Below are 13600 nucleotides of genomic sequence, written 5' to 3'. Positions count from 1 at the left end.
GAGCTATGAAATTCATTTACACTTCTCCGACAGCTCCCAACGTAACCCATCACCTATGTGTAGATCTATGATAAATATGAAGACATTTTGCTTCTATATAGGCAAAATTCTTGAGCTTTTCAGTCAATCCAGAAGCAAACTGTGTGTTTGTCTATTATTTGTTCAGACACTGATGTATATTAGACAACTACCCAATTGCCTCACTTAAGTAAAAAATGCAACAGGAAGGCTCCAACCAGACACAGGTGACACCAATTCACTGGGAGGGCACTGGCACCTTGGCAGTCTAAGAATAAAGGACAGTGCTTTTATCACCACCCAAAAAAGCCCCACTACACACTAACACAAACAGACAAAATCCAAACACTAATCACCCATACACAAAGAAGTTACTTAACTCTGCTCAAGATTTGTACTTGAATGTGACAGGAGATCTACTGGTTCTCCCCATGAATTCCTTAAACCTCCTCCTAAATCCATGCCCTTTGTGAAGAAGTCAAGTTCTGTATTCCAATGGTTTTTTGCATAAAAACAACTCAAATCATCCCAGATTTTTAACTGGGCTAAGTTATAAACTAAAAAATATGTAACTTTGTCACCAGGCAGCAATTAAATTCTATTTTATTATTGAATGCAAGAAGGCATTCACCTTATGCCAGTGGACATTAAATACACCAAACACTTTTTTTAATAGATTTTACTTATGCAAAACCAATCCAAAAGTGGTGTGGGAAAGTGAAAAGCTCTTTTTGCATATTAATAGAAAAGGCGTTTTTTATACAGTTTCTATGTGTGAAAAGTGAGGATTTCACTATTTTATTTACAGAACACACAAAGTTTATTTAAAAATATAGACATGGGTATTAAGTCATTGTTAGTTTCTCTAAAGCTAACTGCTGTACAGTATACAACAGCTCAAAGTGCCCACAGAACCAAGAGTATCCCATGACAATTTGATTATACAAGCTTTTTGCTTAATCCAATTAGGAGTATTCCTGTTTTGATGCAAGGCTTCTGCCCAGTGATTCTGGGGTTCTTTGGTTTGGTATTTGGTTGTCTGTGTTTTTTTCAGGACTTTATTTTACGTATACAGTACTCAAATTACATTACTATGTCATTCCCTCTAGTTCCTTAAAGAAGAAAAGTTACGTTCCTTGAGCTTCCAGTTCAGCTGCTGTTATATCTGGTTCTTCATCACTGTAAATGTTTTCTGCCTGAAGACACAAAACATTACAAATGATACACACAATTGTTTTAAAACAATCTTCTACACTTCATACAGAAAAAACCCTCAATAACACCAAGGTGGCACAGCCATCATCCCCTTCTTGAAGGGATTTTCTCCCTGCCCCTTCTTAAAGGGCTGCCAAATTTAGAAATGTGTACACAATGGCTACATTTTGGCAGCTGCCTTCTTACACTGCTCCATCTCAACAGCAAAAGCACTAGCCACTTAACAACTAGCCCTATCATGAACATTTTATTTGGAATTATTTCAACCACAGTCTAAACACACAAAACAAGAGCAGGTACTAAAAAAAGAAGCCTCACCGGTGGCACATGTTTTAGTCTGTTAAGAGTTTTTAAACTCAATTTATTCCCCAACTACTTTATTCCACATTTCTAAGGTAGCAGATCAATTTCCTGTGATGTAAAGTAATATGAAATAACTGGGGATTTAAAAGGCATCCTGCTTTAGAGGCAACATAAGGGGAAGGGAGTTGGGCAAGAGTAAGTCTTGGCTAATACTGGATATAAGTTTGCAACTGCTTTGTTAAGAATAGATCTTAATGTTAATTAGTACCTAGAACTTGGAATCAAGAATTAAGTAGCAGTTGCTTTTAATCAAGTTGTTTTAGTCTTGGTTTTCTTTTTAAAATCTTACACTTTTTGATTAGATCAAGAAGTATATGGCACAGACAACTTTCAGTCCTTGAAGGCACAGGCTGCCCCAAGAAGAACAAGCCTTTTCAGTTTCGTTTGTACAACAAGCTTTAGAGTAACTCAAGAGCTGTTGTGACAGTCACCATCTGCCATATCTGCATTATGTTGTCCTCTGATACAGAACAGATTACCCAAGGCTCATTAGGATTCCAACTGAAGTCTGAAATTTTGGCAGTGTGTCCTCCATGAATAAACTGTTAAAAAAACCCCACAAGCTTCAGTAAGCCATTTCAACTTTAGATAAATCTGTTTAAACCCAGGATTCTTAAGTTAAATTCATCATGCTAACGACTAGCCAAAGAAAACCCTGTTGCTAGAGATTCACAACAGACATAAGGAAGGTGTTCAAGTGCTTCCATTTGCTGCTCATGGCCACAGATGCAGTTGCTGGGACAGCATTTGAGATAACAGTTCCTACTATGACAGCAACAACTGACATCCTCAAAATGGTCTCTCTTCACACAGGGCTGGGCTGTGAAATCCAGCCATATTTCATTCTGATTATCTCTAAGAGCACTTACAGAGTCACACAAGACAAGGGGAAACCTTCAGAACTGAACAGAGGAAGCCTACAGCAAATTAAAGCACTGGACTGGAAACCAGGGAGGTGAAAAGATTTATGAACAGCTGCAGTTTTAGCAGCACAGTGACAAGACTGTGACATCCCACTGCCACACAGCATGTCAGCACACTGAAACCTGAACAGAAGGGTACCAGCAGCTCAGGAGGCCCATCTTCTGCATCCTCTGCTGACTGCTCTTCTCCAATTTTACTGCAAGAAAGTAGTTTACACTTTTTATTAAAATGACAGTTGCATTCTCTGTCAGCTTAACTGAACAGTTCCTGGCCTTTGTTTCCCATATTTCCAATTTGTGTTTCTCACTGTAAAATATCTATAAACACCAGGTATAAAACATCAACTGTCTGGCACTATCATTACTGAAATGGAATCTTAACTTGTGAAGCACAGAGGCAAAAATCACTTACTGATGTGATGCCCAAAGATTTTTAGCCTTTTTCATATTTGTAACTTTGTAGACTTTTAATATAGAGTTGTATGATTTCTAGTACTTTTTCCTGCCCTCACTCACATTTTAGAATGATTAGTTAAACCTTTCTAACACATCCTTGAAATTCTGTTTAGTCTTATTCTTAAGAACAGAATTTCTGACAAGGACTTCTTGTTTTCCATCAGAAGTTGAGAGACATAACAAGAAATAGGGCAAAGAAACCCCTGGACAAACACCAAAGGGGCAGACCCAAGGGTGTTGTACTGGGCCAATTGATCTCCTACTGGATGTACCTGCTAGATAAATAATTAATTAACATTTTAAAAATTGCAGAAAATTCTTTTTTCACACATACACTTATGGCCATATTTGTGCACCTCAAAGCTTTCATTAAAGAACTGCTTTTTATCCTACTACTTTAACACTGTTGCAAGTTTTGTCTTTTGAATCTAGGCAACAAGTGGACAACAGCAAACAATGTTATTAGCAAGAAACCCTGATGGAGAAGTAACTTTAGATGTACTGTGCTGTTTCTATTTATACTCAGAAGACCAGACCTGAGGTAGGCAAGGAAAGCTGGAGACCAGCACAAATGAAACCTGCCAAATAATGCAGGCCTGCAGCCTTTTTTTAGCCATCTGTTCACATACACTAAGAGACAGGAATTGTTCCTCACCTCAGATCCCACATGTTCAGGAGACGATTGGTGCCACTTGAAGCAAGAATGGTTTCATTCTGAGGAGACCAGTAAACCTATTGAAAGGAAACAACTTCAGAGAGCAGTTACTGATTTCCAAAGCATATCCTGAATAACCAGCTCAAACAAACTGCTTTAGTCTTTAAGATTTCTCATACTGAACAGACAACATATTTTAGTATTACAGATTTACAATATTTCATGAAATCTGTCTAAAAATTCCTGTTACTTGCACTTAATTAAATAGGCAAAGTTCACAAAATTAGGTTTGAATGCAAATCCTCTCCACAGCACATTATTTTAGAGAAACCTTCTACTTGTATTTAAGGTACTTGTGACACCCAGTATCTTTTTAGCATCAAGTTGTTGACTATTTGCTTCAAAGTAAAGTGGGGAAGGGCAGAAATAAACTCCATGGTGCTGTTTGTAATTGTCAAACTCAACATAGTGAATTTTGATTAAACAGATTTATTTGTGTTGCAAGAACACAAATCTACATGTTCTTGTCCAAGTCACTACTCCTCTTTGGCTTTTCCTATAGATTGTAAGTAGTTTGCCCACCTGAAAAATCTCATCCTTATGAGACTCAAAAGAATGGAGTTTCAGCTTTAAGTTTCAAAGATCCCACAGAGCCACCGTCTGGGAGACACAAGCAACAAGAAATTGGTTTTACTATAAAGGCTTTCATCTGCACTGCTCAGGAATGGAAAGTACACACAAGTGGAAACCTTGTCAGCAGAGCCAGTTGCCAGAATGAACTCGCTGTAGGGATTGAAGGACAGGCAGTTGACCTCGGCTGTGTGAGCATCTACTGAGTGACTCAGCTTGGATGTGGCATTAGATCTTGTGTCCCAGCTGTGGCAGTGAAGGGTTTGGGGAAGGGAGGAAAGAGGAAAAGCAAACAAACTTCAGTTTTTATAGGAAGTTCTTTCTCACTACAACTTTTATTACTAAACTCAACTCTGAAGCTACAGCATTCATGCCAAAATCTACCGTATTTTGTGTCTTTTGTACATGAACAGCTTGCACCATGAAGCTGACATACATATTAGTTACATCTTCTTTTCAAGAGATGTGAACACACTAAATGGCATGTAGATTTCAGTGAATCTGCACCATCACTGTAGCTGATTGCCATAAAGAACTACATTAAATCACCCCAAAATTCAGACCTTTTTTTTATCCAAGTGCTGTAGACTAGGTCCAGTGGCAGTGATGCTATTTTGGTTTTACCTTTTTTTCTTTTATATGTTTTCTGTATTCTTTACACATACATTTGTAGCCTATTGTATTAGTGGTTAGTATTAGCCTATTAGTGGTTAGTTTTCCTAGAAGTTTTTCATGCCCTTTCCCTAGGCAGAAAGACAAAACATATTCCAAGGGCCCCTATCCTATCTTGGTTTTCCCTGGTTACCAAGGTTGAAAACAGCTCGTGGAGACACATTTTCATAAACAAAGTACAGCCAGTACCAAGGGGGGTGCTCCAGAAAAGGAACTTGACCTGGGGGTAATTGCACCAGCACTTGTCCTCCTAATTGGTGTTTTTTTAATAAATGACCATAATTGAAAAACTTATAAAACAATATGCATCCTCATGGGGGGTGGGCTTTTGTGGACATTCTTCCATAACTGCCCTGAAGTCCTCCAATATCCACTTTTATATTACCTGCCATACTAATGTCATCCCAAAAGTGTGTTTTGTTTGTTGAAAAAAGGCATCAGCAGGACACAGCAGACCCTACCTAAAAATGTCCTTACTTACATCATAAGCTTCTGATCATCTGCCACAGATCCAAAGAGAGACTCACGGAGCAGGTGCCATGCCACGTCTTCCACTACTGCAGAGTGCCCAGTGAAGATGGCTCTGGCATCAACAATCTTGTCCTCTTTGGGTCCAGCATTTACATCCCATAAACACACTGTCTGTAAGTAAGACACATTCTATTGAAATGCAGACTCTGATTGTATCATCTTTCAAATAAATAATCAATCACTCTCTACATATAAAGAGACAACACTCCTGAAGCAGTTCTTTGCTTTTGGAAAAGAACACTTATTATGCCATAAATGAGAGCTAAGTTATCAATCAGCCTTCTGCAAGTGCAAGGGCCAAGGATTATTTAGAAGGTCACAAAAGCAATTTACACTTTTAAAGTTCACAAAGAAATTTATAAGCTATTAGTTATTGATCTTTGAGAGTCTTACTAATTTATGGTCTTGACCTAATCCAGTTTAAAGCATTTTTTCCAGTAGACAACTATAAAAACATTCTGTTCTTACATCAAGAACCTTAAAAAGAACTTGTGGTTGATGACAGCCTAAAACTAACTGACAGCCTTTAGAAATGTAATTAGAACATGTGAGAGCCTCCCCACATAACAATACACAGCTGCTCTAGGACAGATTTTCTCCAATTTTCTACTACAGCATAAGGAGTTGGGGTCTTTTTACAGGGGAAAAGTTGTGGGTTTTTACATGATCATCTGATGCATTGAGAAGATGTCCACTCAAACTGGAGTTCCATGATAAGCCATAGCCTTCCTTCTGGTGTCCTCTTAATCTAAGTTCAGGATTACACTCTCCACTTGGGTCTGAAAGATAGAAAATTCCTTTCATTTAGCATGTGCTAACACATCAATTCATAGAAGCATCATTACCACCCAATTTCTGTTGTAATAATTATATTTCATACATAAACCCCTTCAGAGAGTGCTGTTCCTACCAAGATTCTTTTATGAAAGTGAGCATAACCAGGAAGTTAAAGTCACTGAAGATATGGGCATTCCCCTTTGGGTTCCAGAGCCCAGCAACTCTGTCCCAGTCCCAGTTAAACACAAGTTTACCCCTCTGTGACAAGAGGCATGTGCTTAGCTCCAAGGAGCCTGACCCACCTGGTTTTGAAGGATGTTTAGTGCAGTCAAACACCAGCACATCAGCAGAGGGTGTTTTTGTCGCGACGATGCTGAGATTCTGCAGCATGTAACAGGCACAGTTCACTTCACCCTCGTGGTTAATTTTAATCTCCATCTCAACTTTGCCAGTCACAGATCCAAAGCCATCAAGTTCTACAGTTGTCAGAAAAAACGTTGGTTTATTCCATCCATGTCCGGTTTATCTCGGCTGTTTGAGGGGCCTGGAAGGCCCGGGGGTGGCCTTGGGGCAGCCCGCGTGTTGAAGGACGAGAAGAGGCTTCAGTTCTTCTTTCTGGTTTTATGTTTATTAATTGTTTATCTAAAAGATGTTCTTTCAGCCTAACAAAGATCCGCTCAGCAGTCAGCCATGGGCACACTGTCTCTCTGCCCTCCGGGGCAGGCACCTATCTTTATACCCATTGTGACGTGTACAATATTTATCATTTTTCCCCAATACCATCTATTCTTATAACTCGGTGTACTCTCAGTAATAACCAATAGAAAGGTGCCACCGTGGCCAAAGAAGATGGAGGAGAAGAGGAACAGAAGGAGGACAGGACACACCCCAATTCCTCCATCTTACTCCTCTAAACCCCCCTGTACATAAATCCTAAACCTTGTGTCTCACCCTCTAATTAACTAATCCCTTCACCATTCACCCAGTGAAGCCCTCATCCTTGTCGTCTCCTGTGTAGGGTTAAAGTCCAGCCACCAGACACTTCTGGCAACATTCCAGGAGTCCCGAGCCCCCCCCAGGGTCTCGGAGGCTCAGCATCTCAGGACTGAGATCTTGAGATCCGACATCTCCCCCTTCTGTTTGCCCCAAGAAAACCTCTTTTACAATCCGATTCATGGCATCTGGGACGACATGGATGAGGACTAGGAGAGCTATTACAATATAAAATCCTAAACTATTAAAACATAAAATCCTACCCTTAAAATTCTTCTCCAAATGGGAGAAATGTCAAAGAGATCTGCCCTTAAAATTCCTCTCCAAATGGGAGAAATGTCAAAAAAATCTACCAGCTGATCAATATATGATCCTTTGTCAGTTTCCCCTGTAATAGGTGAATTTACCCCATTGCCTATTGCAATTCAAGACCCCAAGGAGAAAACCCCCCAGAGTCTTTCGTTCTTATACAGAAATATTCAAGACCCCAAAGAGAAAACCCCCCCAGAGTCTTTCGTTTCTCTTGTTTCTCTTCTGAGTTGTCCTTTGCAGTCTGAGTATTCGTTTCTTCTTATATCTTGTTGAGGAAAAGGCATGTCGTGCACTTCGGTCATTCCCCCACGAGTGGCGCTGTCACCGGGCTCCGTGGCTGGGACGACTGCATGAACACAACTGCCTCTTTGTTCCGCCGATTGTTGCTGTTTGCAAGCTCACTCAGGGGTTACCTAGTTTTTGATTCAACTGACAATAGGGTTAGAAAACACACAAGCCTCCCCGGGAGGGGAGAGGCTTGGGACCCCGAGGGTTTTTACCAAAGGCACCAAGTCTGGAGAGGGCCCCTCCTCGCCTGAGACGTCACCGTGGGTCTGGCCCGCCCCCGCCCGCGCTCTTTACTCTGCGCATGCGTGCTTTCCGAGCCGCCCTCTGTCTCTCCCGAGGTAATTTTTTCCTCTCCCTTTTTGTTCCGCCTCTGAATTTTTCCCCTTCGATCTGCCTCTGACTCTCTCCTCCTCCTCCGACGCTGTGTGTGTGTGGCCTTTCGTCAGTGTGTGCGGCCGCCCCCGCCGGCACCCGCGCCCGCCGCGTTCGCATCGATCTGCGTCCCGGGTTTTTTGCGTCACAACCGCGCGCCCCCTGCGTCTCCCGGCAGCCTTTCTGGGATTGCGCAATTTTCCCCCATGCCGCTGCCCATGTCGGACGCCCCTGCTGCGCTGGCATGTGACTCTGCCCCGGGTTCTTGCGAGTTTTGCCCGCCGCGCGCGTTTCTGCTACCTTGCCGGCCCCCGGGGCCGCTGCACCCCCCGGCCCTGAGCTTAGCAAAGCCGTATCTGAACATGCGTCTTTTGTTTTTTCTCTACCCGCGCTCCCCGCCTGCTCCGCCGCTGCCTGGCTGCCGCGAGAAAGCGCCTCCCCCGGTCCCCTCTCACCCCCCCCCTGCTCCCCCTCTGCTCCTGAGTCCTCCATGCTCTCTGGGCTTTCAGGACGCTTTTTGGGAGTTTCCCAGGGTTTCTGGGTTTTGGGACCGGGTATTTTAATAATATTTCTTGCTCTTTTTCTCCAAGAGCATTTTCCTCTCGGCCTTTTAAGGCCAGAGCTAATCTTTTCCGGAGTCTTGCTCCCCCCTCTTTTGAGGGCCCCCCCCCCAGACGTCTGCTGCGTCTGTTGGGTTATTTCTTCCTGGCCTTTTAAGGCCAGAGCTAATTTTTTTTCCGGAGTCTTGCTCCCCCCTCTTTTGAGGGCCCCCCCCCGGACGTCTGCTGCGTCTCGGGGGTCTTCCTTCCTGGCCTTTTAAGGCCAGAGCTAATAAGGCGGACAAAGTTTCCCGTTGTTCCTGGGAAGGTGTGCCCCCATGTTCTTATTTTTCAGGCTTTCTTACCAAATCTGTTGTTCAGAGCAGTCTGGACGTCTCGGTCTGTCCAGCAGATCACGAGAAGTGGACCCAGGGCGCCTTCTGGTTCCAGTCCGGGCTGTTCTGCTATGAATTCTCTTCGGTAGAAACTGAGAGATGGAATTCTCAGTGACTGCTGTTTTTTTGCAGTCTCTGTTGGCTTTTTTTTTCTTCTTCTCTCTTTTTCTTCAGGGCTTTGAAGGTGGTGGTGGTGCCCCCCCCCGAAAGGTTGTGGTGGTCAGAGCTCACCCAGTGGAAGCCAAATGCCGGTTTATCTCCCCGAAAGGTTTTGTGGTGGTCTCTGTCCGCCCAGGGAACGCCAAGTGTCCGGTTTATCTCGGCTGTTTGAGGGGCCTGGAAGGCCCGGGGGTGGCCTTGGGGCAGCCCGCGTGTTGAAGGACGAGAAGAGGCTTCAGTTCTTCTTTCTGGTTTTATGTTTATTAATTGTTTATCTAAACAATTTGTTTATCTAATTGTTTAGCCTCCGGGCAGGCACCTATCTTTATACCCATTGTGACGTGTACAATATTTATCATTTTTCCCCAATACCATCTATTCTTATAACTCGGTGTACTCTCAGTAATAACCAATAGAAAGGTGCCACCGTGGCCAAAGAAGATGGAGGAGAAGAGGAACAGAAGGAGGACAGGACACACCCCAATTCCTCCATCTTACTCCTCTAAACCCCCCTGTACATAAATCCTAAACCTTGTGTCTCACCCTCTAATTAACTAATCCCTTCACCATTCACCCGGTGAAGCCCTCATCCTTGTCGTCTCCTGTGTAGGGTTAAAGTCCAGCCACCAGACACTTCTGGCAACATTCCAGGAGTCCCGAGCCCCCCCCAGGGTCTCGGAGGCTCAGCATCTCAGGACTGAGATCTTGAGATCCGACACATCCATTATTTTAGACTACTGAAATAGGATTTCAGAGCATCTTCCCTACTCCAAGAAACAGTGGTAACACCTTATTAAACCTAAAGACTAGGAAAGACTCACACCATGTAACACAATAGCATTAACACTTCTGATATTTAGAATCCTCTTTCAGAGCTTTCGTTTTTATTTGAGGTGTTTATATAGAGGTTTTATTTTATTCTCAGTTTTCACCACAACTGAGAGTTGATAGACATTCTAGTAGGGATTGCATATCAATGTTACATAAGCTCTTCTGAAACAAACAGTTCCTTCTTTTTAGTTGTCAAGAATTAGTGTGGACTGGTAAGTATCTGTCCACTTTTGTATTTAATAGGAAGTTAGAACATCATTATCAGAACAACTGAAAGCAGTAATGATACTGCTCAAACAGAACCTAAGAATGCTGCATACCCACCTCCTTTCTCACTGCCAGACTTCAAAGAATCAAACTGATAATTGTTGGGAATCTGGACTCTGGCAACAACCAGGTGATTCTGTTCATCAGACGTGTGTGTTCCCAAAAGCAGCCAGTGCAGAGCATAATCCTTTCCTTCTGGCCTGTTTAGAATAATAAATGTTGGAATAAAATTATGTGCTCAGTTCCAGAAGTTCCGTAGCTTGCATCAATAACCCTGAAGGTGCAAACCTCTTCAGGGAGCCAGAAAAGAGACACTCCCTAAGAGATCCTCCCCTTTGGTGCAAAGCCTGTGTAATAAAGCAAACTGGACTCTGCCATGGCAAACCAAAGACAACCAGCAAGGCTCAAGTGACAGTACAAGGCAGTAAACATTGCCACTGGGGCTTGAAAGGGGCAGTTACAGTTTGCACAGCAGTTAAAGGAGACACCAGTACCTACTTTGGTCTAATTTCCCTAGAGTCTCACAGTATTGATTTAGGAAACAATCAATACTCCTTTCCATAAAACATAAATCCTGAGGAGACAAATGGCAACCTATTTTAGTTACTTCTCTTAGGAGCTTTTACCAGTTATCTGAAGTAGAATCAAATTTCTCTTCTGGTGGTTGAATGCAACATTTAGTTAAAAGTGAACAGCTGGATGGATGGTGCCATTCATCTCTGAAAGGACAAATGTGAGCAGTAAAAACCAAGCAACCTCTGCATTTTTGAATGCAACAAACTAATTATATTTCCTGAATCCAAGCAATCCAGAATCGTTTGGGCAATCATAAACTACCACAGGTACACTTCCAAATGTAGAGGGGGGAAAAAATACAAAGCCAAACAAGAAACACAATGCACATGCACTTACTTGCATCAGGAACAGCTGTTCCATCATGTCAGATGCCATACAAAGAGGCAGTCCTTGCCTTAAATGGCTTACATATTTTGACACTGGAGAATTGGAAATACCAGGTTTTAAACTGAATATTAAGTCAATCTGCAAAATATGAGGCAAGCAGAAGTGTTCCTCATAAGAGCTCCACACCCTCAAATGCCCACTGCATTTTCTCCATGCCATGACTAGTTCACATCTCTCAATAGCAACCCCAAACATTCTGGTACCCCAAATGAAGTGATCACCTAACCAACATGTAAAACATCCCATATGTAACCTCTGATAGCTACATGAAGCTTACACACAGGGTATTTTAAAATCTACCTAAAATCCACATTACACCAGTCCTTGTCCACTACCTCAGTGGAGCCCTGAGTTGTTACTGTAACAACTTAGGTTCTGTAGTAGCTGGCACATGAACAGAATCTATCCCCATCTTCGTAATTCTTTAAGAAATTAAACTGAACCCACAGGTTTTTTTTTTTTCCAGGGGGATGTGGAAGAATGGGAAATTTAAACATGTTAATTCAACAATGAACCAGGGACAAAACCAGGATGCAAAGAACCAGTTTTAGAATATTCTCTGAAGTCCAGGCTTAAAAGATATCAAGTTTATACTATACTATTGATACTATAGCTTGGATGGAACAATATATACAGTGCACACCAGGAAAATCATTCTTTATGAATGAGCTAATTTAGTAGATAGACTTCTCGATCAGAATTAACTATAGATGAGCACTAGATTTTTTATTTAGAAACGAACTGAGAAAGATTTCTGTGTTCACACCTCACAACACCTTCTGCTAGGCTAATCTAGACGTCGGTGAAGTATCAACTTGTGACATTTTTACTGTAAGCAAAAGAAAGAGCTACAAGACAACAAAGAGAAGCCTAACCCAAATTGCTCTCGTCTCGCACGGTTTTTATCCTCAAGGTAATCAGCACACACGATTAACAGGAAAGGAGGCGAGCGCCTCTCCGGCACCTTGCCTCCCTCACCTGGTGAGCTCAGGCAGCCACTGCACCGTGAGGCTGGGCCACTCCAGGGCGTGTGTCAGCACCAGGTCGTACAAGAAGGGGCTGTTTTTCTTCCAGATCTTGTACTCCTCGCTGATGACACGCTCCTCCACCGCTGCAGGAAGGGAAGGGATGAGCCCAGGGTGGAGGGGCTGAATGGGGCCGCAGCCCCGGCCGGGATTCTACCGGGGATGGGACTGAGCGGGGGTCCCGCAGGACCTCGGGGGCGGCCGGCGGGACGAGAACTGCAGCCAGCCATCCCCGCTCCCACAGCCCGTGGGAGGAATCCCGGAGCGCCGCAGCCCCGCTCCGCCATGCCCGGGCACACGCACCCCCACACGCCACCGCCCGGCCGGGCAGAGGGCGAGGGACGGGGGCTCCTACCGTCTGTGCTCGCCATGGCGGGGGAGACGCGGCGGGAGGGAGCGGAGGGGCAGGGAGAAACGGCGGAGGCGGGGAAGGAGGGAGGGCGCTCAGGAGCCCCTGGAAAGGCGGGCGGGAGGGAGAGGAGGCGACGGCGCACAGGGGCGAGGAGGCCGCGGGCAGGACCCCCGGCCCTGAAGGGCTGCTGGGCGGGGCGGGGAGGGGTGGGGCGGGCAGGAAGGGCCCGGGGGAAGGCGGAGGAGGGGCCGGGGCAAGGCTGAGGCGGACCCGAGGCTGGGGCAAGGCGGACCCGGGGGAAGGCGGAGGAGGGGCTGGGCCGGGGGATGGCGGAGGCCGGGGGAAGGCGAGGAGGGGCCGGGGGAAGGCGGACCCGAGGGAAGGCGGAGGCGGGCCGGGGAAAGGCGGAGGAGAGGCCGGGGAAGGCGGAGGCGGGCCCGGGGAAGGCGGAGGAGGGGCCGGGGAAGGAGGAGGCGGGCCTGGGAGAAGGCGGAGGCGGGCCCAGGGGATGGCGGAGGAGGGGCCGGGGAAGGAGGAGGAGGGCCCGGGGGCAGGCGGAGGAGGGGCCGGGGGAAGGCGGAGGAGGGGCCGGGGAAGGCGGAGGCGGGGCCGGGGGAAGGAGGAGGCAGGACCTGGGCAAAGCGGAGGTGAGGCCGGAGGAAGGGGGAGGAGGGCCCGGGAGAAGGCGGAGGCGGGCCCGGGGGAAGGCGGAGGAGGGCCCGGGGGAAGGCGGAGGAGGGGCTGGGCCGGGGGGAAGGCGGAGGCCAGGCCGGGGGATGGCGGACGAGAGGCCGGAGGAAGGCGTAGCCGGGGAATGGCGGAGGCGTAGCCGGAGGAAGGCGGAGGCGGGGCCGGGGGAAGGCG

At 45.4% G+C, this 13600-nt stretch overlaps 1 protein-coding gene across 1 annotated transcript; it reads right to left on the bottom strand.

Moving 5' to 3' along the window:
• Positions 1 to 605: 605 nt before the first annotated feature.
• RBBP7 (RB binding protein 7, chromatin remodeling factor) lies at positions 606 to 13461 on the bottom strand. The gene is made up of 12 exons (XM_074534666.1): positions 12740 to 13461; positions 12338 to 12470; positions 11023 to 11115; positions 10454 to 10596; positions 6543 to 6716; positions 6127 to 6242; positions 5414 to 5574; positions 4213 to 4506; positions 3631 to 3707; positions 2659 to 2716; positions 2028 to 2138; positions 606 to 1214 (listed from the first exon to the last, which is right to left on the bottom strand). The coding sequence occupies exons 1-8, from the start codon at positions 12753 to 12755 to the stop codon at positions 4260 to 4262; spliced, it is 1083 nt and encodes a 360-aa protein (XP_074390767.1). The 5' UTR covers positions 12756 to 13461; the 3' UTR covers positions 606 to 1214; positions 2028 to 2138; positions 2659 to 2716; positions 3631 to 3707; positions 4213 to 4259.
• Between the last annotated feature and the right edge of the window lie 139 nt (positions 13462 to 13600).

This window comes from Zonotrichia albicollis, chromosome 2, assembly GCF_047830755.1.
Source record: "Zonotrichia albicollis isolate bZonAlb1 chromosome 2, bZonAlb1.hap1, whole genome shotgun sequence".
NCBI lineage: Eukaryota > Metazoa > Chordata > Aves > Passeriformes > Passerellidae > Zonotrichia > Zonotrichia albicollis.
The sequence above is the reverse complement of the archived record's forward strand: the minus strand, read 5'-3'. Positions and strand labels throughout refer to the sequence as shown.

Coding starts and splice junctions, on each gene's coding strand:
- RBBP7 (XM_074534666.1), bottom strand. Junction 10,597..11,022: donor GATTCTACTTCAGATAACTG/GTAAAAGCTCCT, acceptor TATTCTAAACAG/GCCAGAAGGAAAGGATTATG. Junction 4,507..5,413: donor GATGATCAGAAGCTTATGAT/GTAAGTAAGGAC, acceptor TCACTGCCACAG/CTGGGACACAAGATCTAATG.